The 18,938-nt window shown below is 48.7% G+C and overlaps 1 protein-coding gene across 2 annotated transcripts in view; it reads left to right on the top strand.

Moving 5' to 3' along the window:
* LOC146024850 (talin-1) overlaps positions 1 to 18,938 on the top strand; it is a 147,129-nt gene that overhangs the window by 19,596 nt on the left and 108,595 nt on the right. The window contains exons 8-9 of one of the 2 annotated variants that reach the window (XM_083155482.1): positions 12,904 to 13,002; positions 14,345 to 14,398. In XM_083155482.1, the coding sequence (XP_083011608.1) occupies positions 12,904 to 13,002; positions 14,345 to 14,398 (153 nt within the window). The remainder of the gene's footprint in view (positions 1 to 12,903; positions 13,003 to 14,344; positions 14,399 to 18,938) is intronic. The other variant, XM_083155483.1, reaches the window with a different exon arrangement.

Here is an 18,938-nt window from a genome sequence, read left to right as displayed (position 1 = left end):
TGATGAGACCACTGTCTCGGGAGGCAACGGACGCTGCCCTCCAAAGCACGTTGCGGTCCTCCCCCAGCCTGACCGCCGACGGCAGATGCGGGTAAGTAAGCCCGGACGCGCTGTTAGCAGCGGCGTCAGGTTAGAAAATGGCGGCTAGCAGAGGGTTAATTCCTGGCACCGGAAGAGATGGAGCTGCCGGGCGGGGGGCGGTACAAGCGCAGAAAACTCCCAGCTGCCCCGGCAAACCCAGCATTTACACACGCGCGGCGGCCATTTTTATTTTTAATACAAGGCACCGCTGCTACACGCTGGAGGCTCTTTGCACCGCTGCAGTCCCACCAAAGGCTTCAAGTGCCTTCTCTTCTCCGGTGACCGTCCTGCTACAAGCTCTCCCGGTACTGTAGTTACAGTGGGGGATTAAGAGCTTAGAGAGACAGTTGGGCTGTGTTCAAAGTGAGGTACTGTATAGCGCTCCCTGGTTATAGACCATAGCGCTGTTTAGACCTGTGGCAGCTCCTCTAACTTCACTGTCTCTCCTTTCCAGTCCTTCTTGCTGGACTGTATCTATACCTACTCTCCCTTGTGTGTGTGGTAGTGTGTAGTGTTTTTTGTGTCTTTTAACAATGGCTGGAGGAAGTGTAAAGAAGATTGTCTGTAAGACATGTAATTCAAAGTTTACTCCTTCCTCTCCTGAGGTGATTTTCTGTGATAAATGTACTGAAAAACCCTCTGAGTCACAAGTCTCTGGAGTCCCACCATTCTGGGCTGCACAGCTTACAGAGGTCATGACTCGTTTGTCCTCTGAACTTACACAATCTCAGAGAGATAGAGAGACAGCCAGAAACCAGCAGAGTGATTTAGCTTCTGCTGTTCAAAGTCTCAGCAAGGCACTGGCCCCACAGGCTGAATCTCGCCCTTCCACATCACAACCTCCTATACTAGAAAGGAGATGGGCCTCTCCTTTTCACCATTCTATAGGATCTGATGAGATGCCTGATCTGGAGGGGGGAGATGCTTTACCTGTGGGGGATGGCACACAGGATGTGCAAGATGAACAAGATATGGAGGTTGCAGACACTCAGGATCCTGTTCAGGCTTCTCAGGGAATTGAGGATCTAATCCAAATGGTTAAGATTGCCTGCAATGTGACGGATGGGATTGAAATACCCTCACGTCCTTCATTTTTTGTAAAAAAGCAAAAGCTGTCTCCTAATTTCCCCTTAGCGGAGGAATTGGATGAGTATGTAACCGATGCCTGGAAATCTCCAGACAAACGGTTTCAGACCCCAAAGAAGTTTTTGCAAAATTATCCTTTACACCCAGAAGGCCGTAAGAAGGTAGAGATTCCACCCACGGTGGACTCCTCTGTATCTAGACTGTCTAAAAAGACTGTTCTCCCTGTACCAGGAGCTACCACCCTTAAGGACATCTCTGACCGTAGGTTGGAAATGACCTTAAAAAACATTTTCTCTGCTGCCGGAGTTCTTCAACGTCCAGCGCAAATTGGATGTTGGGTGAATAAGGCCATTGGGGTTTGGGCGTCACAGATATCATCTGAGGTACGTGACGGCTCAGATCCGGCAACTATTATGCAGTTGTCGGATCAGATTCAGGAGGCTTCCACTTTTCTTATTGAAGCGTCATCTGATGTGTGTGCGGTGGCAGCCAGGATCTCGGCACTGTCCATTTCAGGCCGTAGAGGTCTCTGGCTTCGCCAGTGGCAAGCTGACGCAGAGTCTAAACGGGCTGTGGAATCCTTGGCTTTTAATGGAGAGCTCTTGTTTGGACCAGAGTTAGATAGGTGGATTTCTCAGGCCACGGGTGGGAAGTCACACTTCCTTCCTTCGGCAGCTCCACCCCCATCCAGGAAGCCCACACAGACGTCTTCCTTTCGGTCCTTTCGCCCCTCTAGAGGTTTCAGAGGACGCTCCAGAGGGGGTGCCCCTTCCCAAAGAGGCTACAGAGGTCGTGGCAGAGGTGCAGCCACGCCCACTGTGGATCCCAAGGCAGCTAAGCCCACAGCATGACGCTCCTTCAACACTTCTGGGGGATCCCAGGGTGGGAGCTCGTCTACGGAACTTCAGTCCCGTATGGCTTCAGTCCTGTCAGGACAGTTGGGTAAGAGATCTGATAACCTTCGGGTACAAGATCAGTTTCAGTCTGTCTCCCCCAAACAGGTTCTTCAAGACAGGTCTACCTCTGCCTCCAGAAAAAGGGCATCAGTTACTGACAGCCATTGCAAAACTGCAGGACATGGGAGTAGTGGTCCCGGTTCCGGTAGATCAGCGTTCCCGGGGCTACTACTCCAGTCTATTTCTGGTACCGAAGCCGGACGGCTCGGTACGTCCCATTTTAAACTTAAAGAATTTGAACCCGTACTTGTATGTGGTCAAGTTCAAGATGGAATCCCTGCAGTCTGTGATCCAGGGTTTGGAAGAGGGAGAGTTCTTGGTATCAATCGATATCAAGGACGCTTACCTGCACATTCCCATTTGGCCTCCGCACCAGGCATATCTTCGGTTTGCAGTGCAGGATCGCCATTGGCAGTTCCAGGCACTACCGTTTGGCCTCTCATCGGCACCTCGGGTATTCACCAAGGTGATGGCGGTCATGATGGAGGTTCTTCGTACACTGGGAGTTACTATCATCCCCTACTTGGACGACCTTCTGTTGAAGAGTCGTTCCCAGGAGACCCTGCTGGAACACATTCGGCTCACGCAGAAGATTCTCACCTCTCACGGGTGGATTCTCAATTTGACAAAATCACACCTTCAACCCACTCAGCGTCTCTTATTTCTGGGAATGATCCTGGATACCAGCCAGATGCGGGTGTTTCTGCCGGCGGACAAGATCCAATCTCTGCAGGTCCTGGTCAGGCTGGTCCTGAGTCGCAGACGAGTGTCGGTCCATCTGTGCACCAGACTATTGGGAAAGATGGTGTCCACATTCGAAGCGATACAGTTCGGCCGGTTTCATTCCCGCCCGTTTCAGCTGTCACTACTCAAGCAGTGGTCGGGGTCTCACTTACACCTGCACCAGATGGTAACTCTGTCCCCTCAAGCTCGTCTGTCCTTACTTTGGTGGCTCAACACCGCCAACCTGAATCAGGGAAGAAGGTTTGCGATTTGGGAATGGACCCTCATCACCACAGATGCCAGCCTCCGAGGCTGGGGAGCGGTCACCCTAGAACGTCAGTTCCAAGGACTTTGGACGACTCAGGAGAGTCTCCTGTCAATCAACGTCCTGGAGCTCAGAGCGGTTTATTACGCTCTTCTCCAGGCCAGGACTCTTCTACAGGGAAAAGCTGTACGGGTGCAATCCGACAACTCAACGACCGTGGCTTACATCAACAAGCAGGGAGGCACCCGCAGTTGTGCAGCCATGAGGGAGGTCAGCAGAATCTTGGTCTGGGCTCAGAACCACTCACTGATCCTGTCAGCCGTGTTCATACCCGGAGTAGAAAACTGGGAGGCAGATTTTCTCAGTCGGCGGGACGTTCATCAAGGGGAGTGGTGCTTGCACCCTCAAATCTTTCAAAAATTGATCCACCGCTGGGGTTGCCCCCAAGTGGACCTGATGGCGTCCCGCCACAACTTTCAGCTTCCCAGGTTCTTCGCAAGGACACGAGACCCTCAGGCAGAAGGGGTGGACGCGCTGGTCGCTCCTTGGCCCTTCCAGTATGTGTATCTCTTTCCTCCTTTCCCTTTGATTCCGCGAGTACTTCAGCGGATCAGGAGAGAGGGTGTCACGGCTCTGTTGGTAGCACCAGACTGGCCACGCCGGTCGTGGTACACCAATCTGACATCTCTACTGATAGACGAGCCGTGGCCCCTGCCACCTCAGGAAGACCTGCTCAGTCAGGGTCCGTTCTTTCACCCAGATTTACGTCGTCTTCATTTGACGGCGTGGCTGCTGAAAGGTCCATCCTGAGAAGAGCAGGCATACCTCGAGCAGTTATACCAACTATGCTTAGAGCTAGGAAAGAGGTCACATCAGCGCACTATCACCGCATATGGCGTTCATATGTGGCTTGGTGTGAGAGACGTGGGGTTTCCACCTGCCTGTTCAAAAAGGCGAGGCTACTTCTGTTCCTACAGGAGGGTTTGACTTCAGGGCTGAGACTGAATACCTTAAAGGTTCAGGTCTCGGCTCTCTCCATCTTTTTCCAAAAGAAATTGGCCTTCCTTCCAGAAGTACAAACCTTTTTTCAGGGGGTGCTGCGTTTACAGCCACCCATTCGTCCTCCAACGGCTCCTTGGGACCTGGATCTGGTCCTTAAGTTTTTGCAAACTTCGGTTTTTGAACCTTTGGAGGAAGTGGACCTTCGCTATCTGACGTGGAAGGTAGTGCTTTTGCTGGCTCTGGCTTCGGCCAGACGAGTTTCAGAATTGGGGGCTCTGTCATGTCGACCCCCTTTTCTTCAGTTTCATGCTGACAGAGCGGAGCTCCGTACAAGTCTTACTTTTTTGCCTAAGGTGGTATCGGCTTTTCACTTGAACCAGCCCATTGTGGTTCCTGCCCTTCCAGATGATACACCTGATGCGAGATCTCTGGATGTAGTGAGGGCTCTACGAATCTATGTTAACCGTACAGCCTCCATTAGAAAGTCGGACACTCTATTTGTTACCTACGACCCGATACGTCGTGGATGGCCGGCTTCAAAGCAGACTATTTCTAGGTGGATTCGCTTGACTATCCGTCAGGCTTATGTTTCTTCTTCTCAAACTCCGCCTCAGTGCATCACTGCACATTCAACCAGATCGGTGGGTTCTTCTTGGGCGGCTGCCCGAGGGGTTTCTCTCCAACAGCTCTGTCGTGCTGCTACCTGGTCGGGCTGTAGGACTTTCGTCAAGTTCTACAGGTTTGATACCTTTGCGGCCTCTGCATCAGTCTTTGGCCGCAGGGTGTTATGGGGTTCTCAGCGCTCACCCACCCGGGTTGAAGGCTCTGGGACGTCCCCAGTGTAACTCCAGTGACACCTGGTGGATGAAGGAGAAAGAGGGATTTTGTACTTACCAGTAAATCCTTTTCTCCGAGTCCACAGGTGTCACTGGACGCCCGCCCAGCGCTGTTCTCTCCAATTACTTTAAAGTTCCCTGTTAGGGTTCCTTAGGTTTTGTTATTATGAACGTTTGAGTTTTCAGTGTTATTCTCACTGTCTCTTGTTTCTTCTTTACTTCTAGTATGGAAGGATGTATGTGGTATTAACCTCCTCTTGGAAGTGTGTTTTATCTTCCTGCTCCCTTCCGGGCACAAACTTTAGGACTGGCCTGGGGGGGAAGTAGAAGGGGAGGAGTTAGCCACTCTAATCTTTTTTAAAGTGCCCATGCTCCCTATGGTCGCCTTCTATTCCCCAGTGTAACTCCAGTGACACCTGTGGACTCGGAGAAAAGGATTTACTGGTAAGTACAAAATCCCTCTTTTCCTGGTGTCGTACTTGCCATTTAAATCCCAGGACTTACCTCTTGGCCATGAATCTGTCCTTCTTCTGGAAGGGCCTAGATGCCAGATTGTGCTTATCTTCCTTGAAGGTGCATTTTGTTCTGTAGGAAATTGGCGTTGTTGCCGGATGTCCCCACATTCATGCAGGGTGTCCTCCAAATCCAACCTCCCTTTGTTCCCTCGGTTGCCCTGTGGGATCTTTCCCTGGTACTCGCTACACTTCAGACCTCACTGTTTGAGCCCTTAAGGTCGGTGGGCCTTTGTTGACTCACCTAGAAGACAGATTTCCTGGTGGCGATTGCTTCGGCCAGTTGGGTGTCCTGTAGGTCACGGTTTCTGATCTTCCATTCTGACAGGGCAGTTCTTCGAACCGTTCCTTCTCACCTCCCCAAGGTGGTGTCGAAGTTTCATGTCAACCAGGAGATCGTGGTCCGTTCCTTTTGGGGGCCAGATGCTACTCCTGAGCAATCTTCCTTGGATGTGGTCCGTACATTACGCGTCACCCGAAGACTCTCCGGAAATCGGACTCTTTGTGCTCTATGGGTCCAGAAGAAAGGCTGGCCTGCTACTAAGCAGACAATTGTACACTGGCTTCGCTCTGCTATCAAGCAGACATACTTGGGCGACCTCCCTCCCAGTTCCTGCGGAAGTCCGGGCTCATTCTTTGCAGTCGGTTGGTGATTCGTGCGACGGTAGCAGCGGTGCAACTTTGCTAGCCGTGGTCTTGGTCGTCCGCCAATACCTTCTTGCGCTTTTACACATTTGATACATTTGCCTCCCAGGACTCTGCTTTTGGCCAGAGTGTACTTGCTGCGGCACAGGCGCATCCCCACCCTTAGGTGGCTGCTTTAGGAAGTCCCAGCGTTAGTGGCCTCTGACGTGTCCCGAACAATAAAAGATTTATGTTTTCCTGTGAAATCTTTCTTCAGGGACGTCAGGGGCCACAGTGATCCCTCCCTGCCGCGCCTGCTTTAGTTCTTTAATGTTAAAGTTACCTAGTTCTTCTGTTGTGCAAATTAGACTGTGTTCAGAATATATTTCTCTATGGTGTTTCTCTTCCTTCTCTCTTGTCTCCTGCCTTGGCTTGGTAAAAACTGAGTTGCCTGGCTTGGAGGTGTGGTAGAGGAGGGGAGGAGCCTGGCTGGGTTTAACTTCTTGGGTGCTGGAAGCTCTCTCTCCCACTCCACTACACAGCGTTGGCGCTGTGGCCCCTGACGTCCTCAAAGAAAGAGATTTAACAGGTAAGAACTAAATCACCTGTCTCCTCACCCGTCCCATACTTACACGGCCTCTGTGAGAGATCACAGTTATATCCTGTCTCCTCAGTCGCCCCATACTCACACATACACGGCCTCTGTGAGAGATCACGGTTATATCCTGTCTCCTCAGCCGCCCCATACTCACACATACACGGCCTCTGTGAGAGATCACGGTTATATCCTGTCTCCTCAGCCGCCCCATATTCACACATACACGGCCTCTGTGAGATATCACCGTTATATCCTGTCTCCTCAGTCGCCCCATACTCACACATACACAGCCTCTGTGAGACATCACCGTTATATCCTGTCTCCTCAGTCACCCCATACTTACACATACACGGCCTCTGTGAGATATCCTGTCTCCTCAGCCGCCCCATAATCACACATACACGGCCTCTGTGAGATATCACCGTTATAAATTGTCTCCTCACCCGCCCCATACTCACACATACACGGCCTCTGTGAGATATCACCGTTATATCCTGTCTCCTTAGTCGCCCCATACTCACACATACACGGCCTCTGTGAGACATCACCGTTATATCCTGTCTCCTCAGTCGCCCCATACTCACACATACACGGCCTCTGTGAGACATCACCGTTATATCCTGTCTCCTTAGTCGCCCCATACTCACACATACACGGCCTCTGTGAGATATCACCGTTATATCCTGTCTCCTCAGTCGCCCCATACTCACACATACACGGCCTCTGTGAGACATCACCGTTCTATATTGTCTCCTCAGCCGCCCCATACTCACACATACACGGCCTCTGTGAGATATCACCGTTATATCCTGTCTCCTCAGTCGCCCCATACTAACACTTACACGGCCTCTGTGAGATATCACCGTTATATCCTGTCTCCTCAGTCGCCCCATACTAACACATACACGGCCTCTGTGAGATATCACCGTTATATCCTGTCTCCTCAGTCGCCCCATACTCACACATACACGGCCTCTGTGAGACATCACCGTTATATCCTGTCTCCTTAGTCGCCCCATACTCACACATACACGGCCTCTGTGAGATATCACCGTTATATCCTGTCTCCTCAGTCGCCCCATACTCACACATACACGGCCTCTGTGAGACATCACCGTTCTATATTGTCTCCTCAGCCGCCCCATACTCACACATACACGGCCTCTGTGAGACATCACCGTTATATCCTGTCTCCTCAGTCGCCCCATAATCACACATACACGGCCTCTGTGAGAGATAACGTTATATCCTGTCTCCTCAGTCGCCCCATACTCACACATACACGGCCTCTGTGAGACATCACCATTATATCCTGTCTCCTCAGTCGCCCCATACTCACACATACACAGCCTCTGTGAGATATCACCGTTATATATTGTCTCCTCAGTCGCCCCATACTCACACATACACGGCCTCTGTGAGATATCACCGTTATATCCTGTCTCCTCAGCCGCCCCATACTCACACATACACGGCCTCTGTGAGATATCACCGTTATATCCTGTCTCCTCAGCCGCCCCATACTCACACATACACAGCCTCTGTGAGATATCACCGTTATATCCTGTCTCCTCAGTCGCCCCATACTCACACATACACGGCCTCTGTGAGACATCACTGTTATATCCTGTCTCCTCAGCCGCCCCATAATCACACATTCACAGCCTCTGTGAGATATCACTGTTATATCCTGTCTCCTCAGCCGTCCCATACTCACATATACACGGCCTCTGTGAGACATCACCATTATATCCTGTCTCCTCAGTCGCCCCATACTCACACATACACGGCCTCTGTGAGATATCCTGTCTCCTCAGCCGCCCCATACTCACACATACACGGCCTCTGTGAGATATCACCGTTATATCCTGTCTCCTCAGCCGCCCCATGCTCACACATACACGGCCTCTGTGAGAGATAACGTTATATCCTGTCTCCTCAGTCGCCCCATACTCACACATACACGGCCTCTGTGAGATATCACCGTTCTATATTGTCTCCTCAGCCGCCCCATACTCACACATACACGGCCTCTGTGAGATATCGCTGTTATATCCTGTCTACTCAGCCGCCCCATAATCACACATACACGGCCTCTGTGAGATATCACCGTTATATCCTGTCTCCTCAGCCGCCCCATACTCACACATACACGGCCTCTGTGAGATATCACCGTTATATCCTGTCTCCTCAGTCGTCCCATACTCACACATACACGGCCTCTGTGAGATATCACCGTTATATCCTGTCTCCTCAGCCGCCCCATACTCACACATACACGGCCTCTGTGAGATATCACCGTTATATCCTGTCTCCTCAGCCGCCCCATACTCACACATACACGGCCTCTGTGAGATATCACTGTTATATCCTGTCTCCTCAGTCGCCCCATACTCACACATACACGGCCTCTGTGATATATCACCGTTATATCCTGTCTCCTCAGCCGCCCCATACTAACACTTACACGGCCTCTGTGAGATATCACCGTTATATCCTGTCTCCTCAGCCGCCCCATACTAACACATACACGGCCTCTGTGATATATCACCGTTATATCCTGTCTCCTCAGCCACCCCATACTCACACATACACGGCCTCTGTGAGACATCACCGTTATATCCTGTCTCCTCAGTCGCCCCATACTCACACATACACGGCCTCTGTGAGACATCACCGTTATATCCTGTCTCCTCAGCCGCCCCATACTAACACATACACGGCCTCTGTGAGACATCACCGTTATATCATGTCTCCTCAGCCGCCCCATACTAACACTTACATGGCCTCTGTGAGATATCACCGTTATATCCTGTCTCCTCAGCCGCCCCATACTCACACATACACGGCCTCTGTGAGATATCACCGTTATATCCTGTCTCCTCAGCCGCCCCATACTCACACATACACGGCCTCTGTGAGATATCACTGTTATATCCTGTCTCCTCAGTCGCCCCATACTCACACATACACGGCCTCTGTGATATATCACCGTTATATCCTGTCTCCTCAGCCGCCCCATACTAACACTTACACGGCCTCTGTGAGATATCACCGTTATATCCTGTCTCCTCAGCCGCCCCATACTAACACATACACGGCCTCTGTGATATATCACCGTTATATCCTGTCTCCTCAGCCACCCCATACTAACACTTACACGGCCTCTGTGAGAGATCACCATTATATCCTGTCTCCTCAGCCGCCCCATACTCACACTTACATGGCCTCTGTGAGATATCACCGTTATATCCTGTCTCCTCAGTCGCCCCATACTCACACATACACGGCCTCTGTGAGAGATCACGGTTATATCCTGTCTCCTCAGCCGCCCCATACTCACACATACACGGCCTCTGTGAGATATCACCGTTATATCCTGTCTCCTCAGCCGCCCCATACTCACACATACACGGCCTCTGTGAGACATCACCGTTATATCCTGTCTCCTCAGTCGCCCCATACTCACACATACACGGCCTCTGTGAGATATCACCGTTATATCCTGTCTCCTCAGTCGCCCCATACTCACACATACACGGCCTCTGTGAGATATCACCGTTATATCCTGTCTCCTCAGTCGCCCCATACTCACACATACACCGCCTCTGTGAGATATCACCGTTATATCCTGTCTCCTCAGTCGCCCCATACTCACACATACACGGCCTCTGTGAGAGATCACGGTTATATCCTGTCTCCTCAGCCGCCCCATACTCACACATACACGGCCTCTGTGAGATATCACCGTTATATCCTGTCTCCTCAGCCGCCCCATACTCACACATACACGGCCTCTGTGAGATATCACCGTTATATCCTGTCTCCTCAGTCGCCCCATACTCACACATACACAGCCTCTGTAAGACATCACCGTTATATCCTGTCTCCTCAGTCGCCCCATACTCACACATACACGGCCTCTGTGAGATATCACCGTTATATATTGTCTCCTCAGCCGCCCCATACTCACACATACACGGCCTCTGTGAGACATCACCGTTATATCCTGTCTCCTCAGTCGCCCCATACTCACACATACACGGCCTCTGTGAGACATCACCGTTATATCCTGTCTCCTCAGTCGCCCCATACTCACACATACACGGCCTCTGTGAGACATCACCGTTATATCCTGTCTCCTCAGCCGTCCCATACTCACATATACACGGCCTCTGTGAGACATCACTGTTATATCCTGTCTCCTCAGTCGCCCCATACTCACACATACACGGCCTCTGTGAGATATCACCGTTATATCCTGTCTCCTCAGCCGCCCCATAATCACACATACACGGCCTCTGTGAGACATCACCGTTATATCCTGTCTCCTCAGTCGCCCCATACTCACACATACACGGCCTCTGTGAGAGATCACTGTTATATCCTGTCTCCTCAGCCGCCCCATACTCACACATACACAGCCTCTGTGAGATATCACCGTTATATCCGGTCTCCTCAGCCGCCCCATACTAACACTTACACGGCCTCTGTGAGATATCACCGTTATATCCTGTCTCCTCAGCCGCCCCATAATCACACATACACGGCCTCTGTGAGACATCACCGTTATATCCTGTCTCCTCAGTCGCCCCATACTCACACATACACGGCCTCTGTGAGAGATCACTGTTATATCCTGTCTCCTCAGCCGCCCCATACTCACACATACACAGCCTCTGTGAGATATCACCGTTATATCCGGTCTCCTCAGCCGCCCCATACTCACACATACACGGCCTCTGTGAGATATCACCGTTATATCCGGTCTCCTCAGCCGCCCCATACTAACACTTACACGGCCTCTGTGAGATATCACCGTTATATATTTTGTCTCCTCAGCCGCCCCATAATCACACATACACAGCCTCTGTGAGATATCCTGTCTCCTCAGCCGCCCCATACTCACACATACACGGCCTCTGTGAGATATCACCGTTATATCCGGTCTCCTCAGCCGCCCCATACTAACACTTACACGGCCTCTGTGAGATATCACCGTTATATATTTTGTCTCCTCAGCCGCCCCATAATCACACATACACAGCCTCTGTGAGATATCCTGTCTCCTCAGTCGCCCCATACTAACACTTACACGGCCTCTGTGAGATATCACCGCTATATATATTGTCTCCTCAGCCGCCCCATACTAACACTTACACGGCCTCTGTGAGATATCACCGCTATATATATTGTCTCCTCAGCCGCCCCATACTCACACATACACGGCCTCTGTGAGATATCACCGTTATATCCTGTCTCCTCAGCCGCCCCATACTAACACTTACACGGCCTCTGTGAGAGATCACTGTTATATCCTGTCTCCTCAGCCGCCCCATACTAACACTTACACGGCCTCTGTGAGAGATCACTGTTATATCCTGTCTCCTCAGCCGCCCCATACTAACACTTACACAGCCTCTGTGAGACATCACCATTATATCCTGTCTCCTCAGCCGTCCCATACTCACACATACACGGCCTCTGTGAGATATCACTGTTATATCCTGTCTCCTCAGCCGTCCCATACTCACACATACACGGCCTCTGTGAGAGATCACTGTTATATCCTGTCTCCTCAGCCGCCCCATACTAACACATACACGGCCTCTGTGAGATATCACTGTTATATCCTGTCTCCTCAGCCGTCCCATACTCACACATACACGGCCTCTGTGAGAGATCACTGTTATATCCTGTCTCCTCAGCCGCCCCATACTCACACATACATGGCCTCTGTGAGATATCACTGTTATATCCTGTCTCCTCAGCCGCCCCATACTCACACATACACGGCCTCTGTGAGATATCACCGCTATATATATTGTATCCTCAGCTGCCCCATACTAACACTTACACGGCCTCTGTGAGATATCACCGCTATATATATTGTCTCCTCAGCCGCCCCATATTAACACTTACACGGCCTCTGTGAGAGATCACTGTTATATCCTGTCTCCTCAGCCGCCCCATACTCACACATACACGGCCTCTGTGAGATATCACTGTTATATCCTGTCTCCTCAGCCGTCCCATACTCACACATACACGGCCTCTGTGAGAGATCACTGTTATATCCTGTCTCCTCAGCCGTCCCATACTCACACATACATGGCCTCTGTGAGATATCACCGCTATATATATTGTCTCCTCAGCTGCCCCATACTAACACTTACACGGCCTCTGTGAGATATCACCGCTATATATATTTTCTCCTCAGCCGCGACAGGTCCTACTTCAGGCAGCTGGGAACGTCGGCCAGACCAGTGGAGAATTACTGCAGCATATTGGGGAGTGTGACACGGACCCCAGATTCCAGGTATGTTCTCGCCTCCAATGCTCAGGACTGACCTTTGCCCCTGTATCCTGCCTCCTGTAACCCTTTCAGATGTAGCTGCACTCATCCTTGCCTGATCGCCAGCACACACTGTTGTTTATTGCCCCAAAAACTCACCCACGGGAGCAAATTAGATACGCCCATGGTGACGGGATTATGCCAGTTGCCACGTATGTCTCATGTGATGATTGGCACCACAAAGATTAGAGTGGCTACATCTGTACCGACTGTTGTCAGTGACGAATGTGTTTCATGTGCATTCTCTGTATTGTGGTACACATTGTCTACATCTATACTGTAACGGTGTCCTACCCAGTGTAACACTGTACCATATCTCTAAATCCTTCATGACCTCTGCGTGTGTCCCGGTATGAGCGTGGTAACTCTGGATTGAGCGTTGTATACTGTACGTGACTTGTGTGACCTCTGCATGTGTCCCGGTATGAGCGTGGTAACTCCTGTGAATTGAGCATTGTATACTGTACGTGTCCTGCGTGACCTCATCGTGTGTCCCGGTATGAGCGTGGTAACTCTGGATTGAGCATTGTATACTGTACGTGACTTGTGTGACCTCTGCGTGTGTCCCGGTATGAGCGTGGTAACTCCTGTGAATTGAGCATTGTATACTGTACGTGTCCTGCGTGACCTCATCGTGTGTCCCGGTATGAGCGTGGTAACTCTGAATTGAGCGTTGTATACTGTACGTGTCTTGTGTGACCTCTGCGTGTGTCCCGGTATGAGCGTGGTAACTCTGAATTGAGCGTTGTATACTGTACGTGTCTTGTGTGACCTCTGCGTGTGTCCCGGTATGAGCGTGGTAACTCTGAATCGAGCGTTGTATACTGCACGTGTCTTGTGTGACCTCTGCGTGTGTCCCGGTATGAGCGTGGTCACTCTGAATTGAGCGCTGTATACTGTACGTGACTTGTGTGACCTCTGCGTGTGTCCCAGTATGAGCGTGGTTACTCTGTGAATTGTGTGTCCCGGTATGAGTGTGGTAACTCCTGTGAATTGAGCGTGTATACTTTACGTGTCTTGTGTGACCTCTGCGTGTGTCCCTGTATGAACGCGGTAACGCCTGTGAATTGAGCGTGTATACTGTACGTGTCTTGTGTGACCTCTGCGTGTGTCCCTGTATGAACGTGGTAACTCCTGTGAATTGAGCGTGTATACTGTACGTGTCTTGCGTGACCTCTGCGTGTGTCCCAGTATGAGCGTGGTAACTCCTGTGAATTGAGCGTGTATACTGTACATGTCTTGCGTGACCTCTGCGTGTGTCCCTGTATGAGAGTATTCTACCTCTGATTTGTGTGGCTTCCCACAGATGTCCGGGGCCAGAGCCACACGCAGCATTGCCACATTATCTGGGCAGAACACGGTAATATCAGGGCCACGGGTGCAGTCTGTCCCGTGTACCTTCTTGGTGTTGGGTCTTGGCTCCAATCATGATGGGGTGTAATCGGTCTCTCTGATTTCCTGCCCTGGTTGTTGGTCTTTTTCTTCCTTTTTTAATGGAGATTTGATGATTCTTGTAATAATTTTTTGATGATAATACAATGTGCCGGATGTAAGGACACCTGAGGACGGCGGCCGTGCCGGATAGCCGGCAATGACTCCCAAAGCGGCACTACATCCGGCCCAAGGAATGGATCGAATTACTTGTAATATTCAGTAATCTGGGTCTGTCCTGGTCTTATTGGCTGGGTGTGGGTCTGACGCTGAGATATCTGCAGCTGTACAATACATGTTCCTCCCCCTGGCTGTATAGTTGTATAATGCATCACCCCCACCGGGCATATAATACAAACACCACTACCACCCTCCCCTAAGACCCCTCCCCCCGGCCGTATAATGCATCACCCCCCACCCTCTCCGAAGACCCCTCCCCTCCGGCCGTATAATACATCAACGCCCCACCACCCCCACCCGAGCACAGTCATTATCGTTAGCACCAAATATATATATATATACATAGTCAGCAATCAGTGATTTGATAATGGGGGGAGAGGGTTTGTTCCTGTACTACACAGGTCTTCAACCTGTGGCCCTCCAGATGTTGTGGAACTACATGTTCCAGCATGCCCTGAGGTTTTTTGGCATGCTCTTATAGGAAAAAATGTGGCAATGCATGTTGGAACATGTAGTTTCACAACATCTGGAGGTCCACAGGTTGAAGACCCATGCTGTACTATGTGTCATGCTACTGAGTGGAGGATTATCCTGGGACTGAGTATAATGTGCTGGGAACCCAATTTCGGCAAGATATATTGGTAACCCTACAAACACCCCAATAACAAGTGCATCAAAATCCAGTGATGGCTTCATGTGGAAAGACGACTATCCTACAGGTGTCTCGCATGTGACTTCTGTGGGGTTGTGTCTGCATGTGGTGGAGCTCACACTTCTAATACAGACTTGCTTTGTCTGCCCCTCGTGTGGCCACTGCTTCTTCTGGGGTCTTTTACATGGGTTGCGCTTTTGGTTGTACGTGGGTGTTCTTTTTGTGATTTGTAGGGATTTGTGTTCTCAAGCTTTATGGGTCCAGTGGTTCTGGTGTTTTGTGACGTTGGATTCTGTGTCGTTTTAATTGGAAGGTCTTCATGGTGGTAATTTCTGGGTGGCTTGTTCTTGGATTGCTATCTCTTCTTGTTTGTTTTGAATGGTTGTGTTGGGGACTGGTTCTTGGTTCCTTGACCGTTGGGCGATAGTTATGGATTACTTGATCATCAGGTTGGTTCTAGGTTACATGAGGTGTGGGCAATGGTTCTAGGTTACATGAGGTGTGGGCAATGGTTCTAGGTTACATGAGTTTGGAGAGCACTGGTCCTAGGTTAGCTGGGCATTGGTCCTAGGTTACTTGAGTATTGGGCACTGGGTCACTTAAAGCAGTGGGCACTGTTTTGGGTGGGTTACTGAATGGGTGGACACTGGGAGAAGTGATTGTTCTATAGTGGTTAAGGCTGAAAAAAGACTTGCGTCCATCTAGTTTATTAGAGTAGTGAATACTGATATTTTATTTTTGAAGACAGATTGTTTTTCTTAATTGTACCCCTGGATATTTCTACTCTATATATGTTTGTCCAACCTTATTTTAAATGTATTTATTGTGTCTGCCGACACCACCTCACCAGGAAGAGCGTTCCATAGTTTAGTTGCCCTGACCGTAAGAATTTTTTTCCTTCTAAGGGAACAAAATCTTTTCTCTTCTAATCTAAACTCATGCCCACGTGTCCTAGAGTCCTTCCTTGTATTAAAAAGTGCGCTAGACAGTTCATTATATTGTCCCCTGATATATTTGTACATGTTGAGCATGTCCCCCCCTTAAACGTCTCTTCTCTAGCGTAAACCGTCCCAATTTGTTCAATCTGTCCTCATAGCTTTATTTCTCCATTCCCCAAATTAGCTTTGTTGCTCCTCTCTGGATTTTTTCCAGTTCTATGATGTCCTTTTTATAGTGTGGGGCCCAGAATTGTACTCCGTATTCAAGATGTGGTCTAACCAATGCTTTGTACAGTGGCATAATTACTTTTGAGTCCCTAGTTTCCATACCCCCCTTTTATACATGCCAGTATTCTGTTTGCCTTGTTAGTTGCTATATTACATTGAGCACTACACCCTAATTTATCTATTTGGACTCCTAGATCCTTTTCAAGTTCTGAATTACCCAATTCCTCCCCGCTTAGATTATAACTATCACATTGGTTACAGTGTGTCTCCTAAGGTGCACAACCTTGCATTTATCTACATTGAACCTCATTTTCCACTTGTTTGAGATCATTTTGAAGCGCGGAGACATTCTCAGTTGATCTAATTACTCTGCTCAATTTTGTGTCATCAGCAAAGATGGAAACTTCGCTGAGTATTCCCACCCCTATATCGTTAATGCATATGTTAATCAAAATGGGCCCTAGTACCGACTCTTGTGGCACTCCACTTAGTACTGGTATCATATTTGATACTTTGCCATTCACAATCACACTCAGTTCTCTATTACACAACCAGTTCCCTACCCATCTACAAATTCTTACCCCTAGTCCCAGTTCCTCCATTTTGTTTATCAACCTCTTGTGTGGCACTGTATGAAAGGTCTTAGCAAGATCTAAGAAGTCCACGTCTACAGAATTTCCATTATCAAGATTCTTGCTGACATCCTTATAGAAGCCTATAATAAATTTGTTTGGCATGAACGATTTTTCACGAACCCATGCTGGTTAATGCTAAGTAAATTATGAAGGTCTAAATATTCCTGGATACCATTTCTTACAAAACCTTCAAATAATTTACCCACTATTGATGTTCAGCTCACAGGCCTGTAATTAGCTGGGTCATCCCTTTTTTCCTTTTTTGAATATTGGCATTACCTCTGCTATTCTCCAGTCTTTTGGTACTTTACCTGATGTGAGTTATCAAAAATTTAATACAGAGGGGTCGCTAGTTCCTCCCTTAATTCCTTTAGTACCCTAGGATGAATCCCATCTGGCCCAGGTGATTTGTCAGTTTTTAATTTGCTGAGCCGCAATTTTATCTCGTCTGTCGTGAAAGCAATATTAAGATCTGGCTTGCCCGTTTCATTTGTGGTACTTGTAAGTTCCACTGTTTGTTCTCCCCTGGTAAACACTGATGAGAAAAATTACTTTAACAGTTCTGCTTTTCCCTTATCCTCTGTAAAGCTTTTACCATCAATATTGGTTAATGGGCCTATGTTCTCTTTAATTATTCGTGTACTATTGATGTGTTTGAAAAACTTCTTGGTATTGGTTTTGCTCTCAGAGGCTATGCGCTCGTCATTTTTCCCTTTTAGCTACTTTGATTACCCCTTTACAAATTTTATTTAATTCTTTGTATTTGCTGAATGCCTCGTCATTCGCGTTATCCTTATAAAATTTAAATGCTCTTGTCTTATTGTTGATTGCTGTCCTTACTATTTTTTATCCAACCATGATGGCTTTTTCTGATTAAATTTACCTTTTTTTGCTTTTTGGGATGTATTTAGTTGTTTTTAATGTTTCCCACATCTCCTCGGCATTCTTCCCCTCAAATAACGCTTCCCACTCAATATCTTTTAAAGATTCCCTGAATAATTTGAAGTTAGCTTTCCTAAACATTTTTGCAGAAGTTTATTTCTAGTAAAACCATGTTATGGTCACGGTTCCCTAGGTGTTCTATTACTTTGGTATTTGAAACTAGATCTATGTTGTTTGTTAATACTAATTCCAATAACGGAGTTGGAGTTACTACCGGTTGTGTGATAAACTGATCCTTGTCTATGAACCCTCTACTTTTTTCTAACTTACATGACTCATTTGTCCAATCAATGTCTGGATAGTTAAAATCCCCCATAATTAGTACCTGCCCCTGATCTGCCGATTGTTTGGTTTAATAGTAGAGACTCGTCCCTTTCATTAATGTTCCTGGTCTGTAGCACACCCCTATTAAAATTTTTTAATTTTTGTATTATTTGTTATTTTCAGTTATTTCTGCCCACACAGCTTCAGTATTATCCTCGTCCAACCCCGAGCTCAATTCTTTCTCACACGGTTTTAAATGATTTTTTATATAAAGGCACCCCCCCCGCCCCTTCTGATTTCTCTGTCTTTTCTGAAGAGGGTATATCCCTCCATGTTTAAAGCCCAGTCCTGGGACTCATTGTACCAAGTTTCTCTTATACCAATTATGTCATAATCGTCCCTTGTGGCCACAGTTTCCAGTTCCCCAATTTTTCCTGCCAAGCTTCTCACATTAGCCAGCAAGCATTTCACTATTTTTTCTTATCGTTAAATTGTGATTGTGTTCCTGATGTGCTACTGATTTCTTCTCCCCAACCCCCCTTCTCCAACCTCCTGTCGATTGCTTACCCGTTCCTCTCTGCTCTGGTTTTCATGCCCATAGTTTCTATTTGTCCCCCCCCTCCCATCCCC

Source organism: Crinia signifera, chromosome 1 (assembly GCF_055691185.1).
Source record: "Crinia signifera chromosome 1, ASM5569118v1, whole genome shotgun sequence".
NCBI lineage: Eukaryota > Metazoa > Chordata > Amphibia > Anura > Myobatrachidae > Crinia > Crinia signifera.
This window is presented reverse-complemented; position numbering and strand designations above follow the sequence as displayed.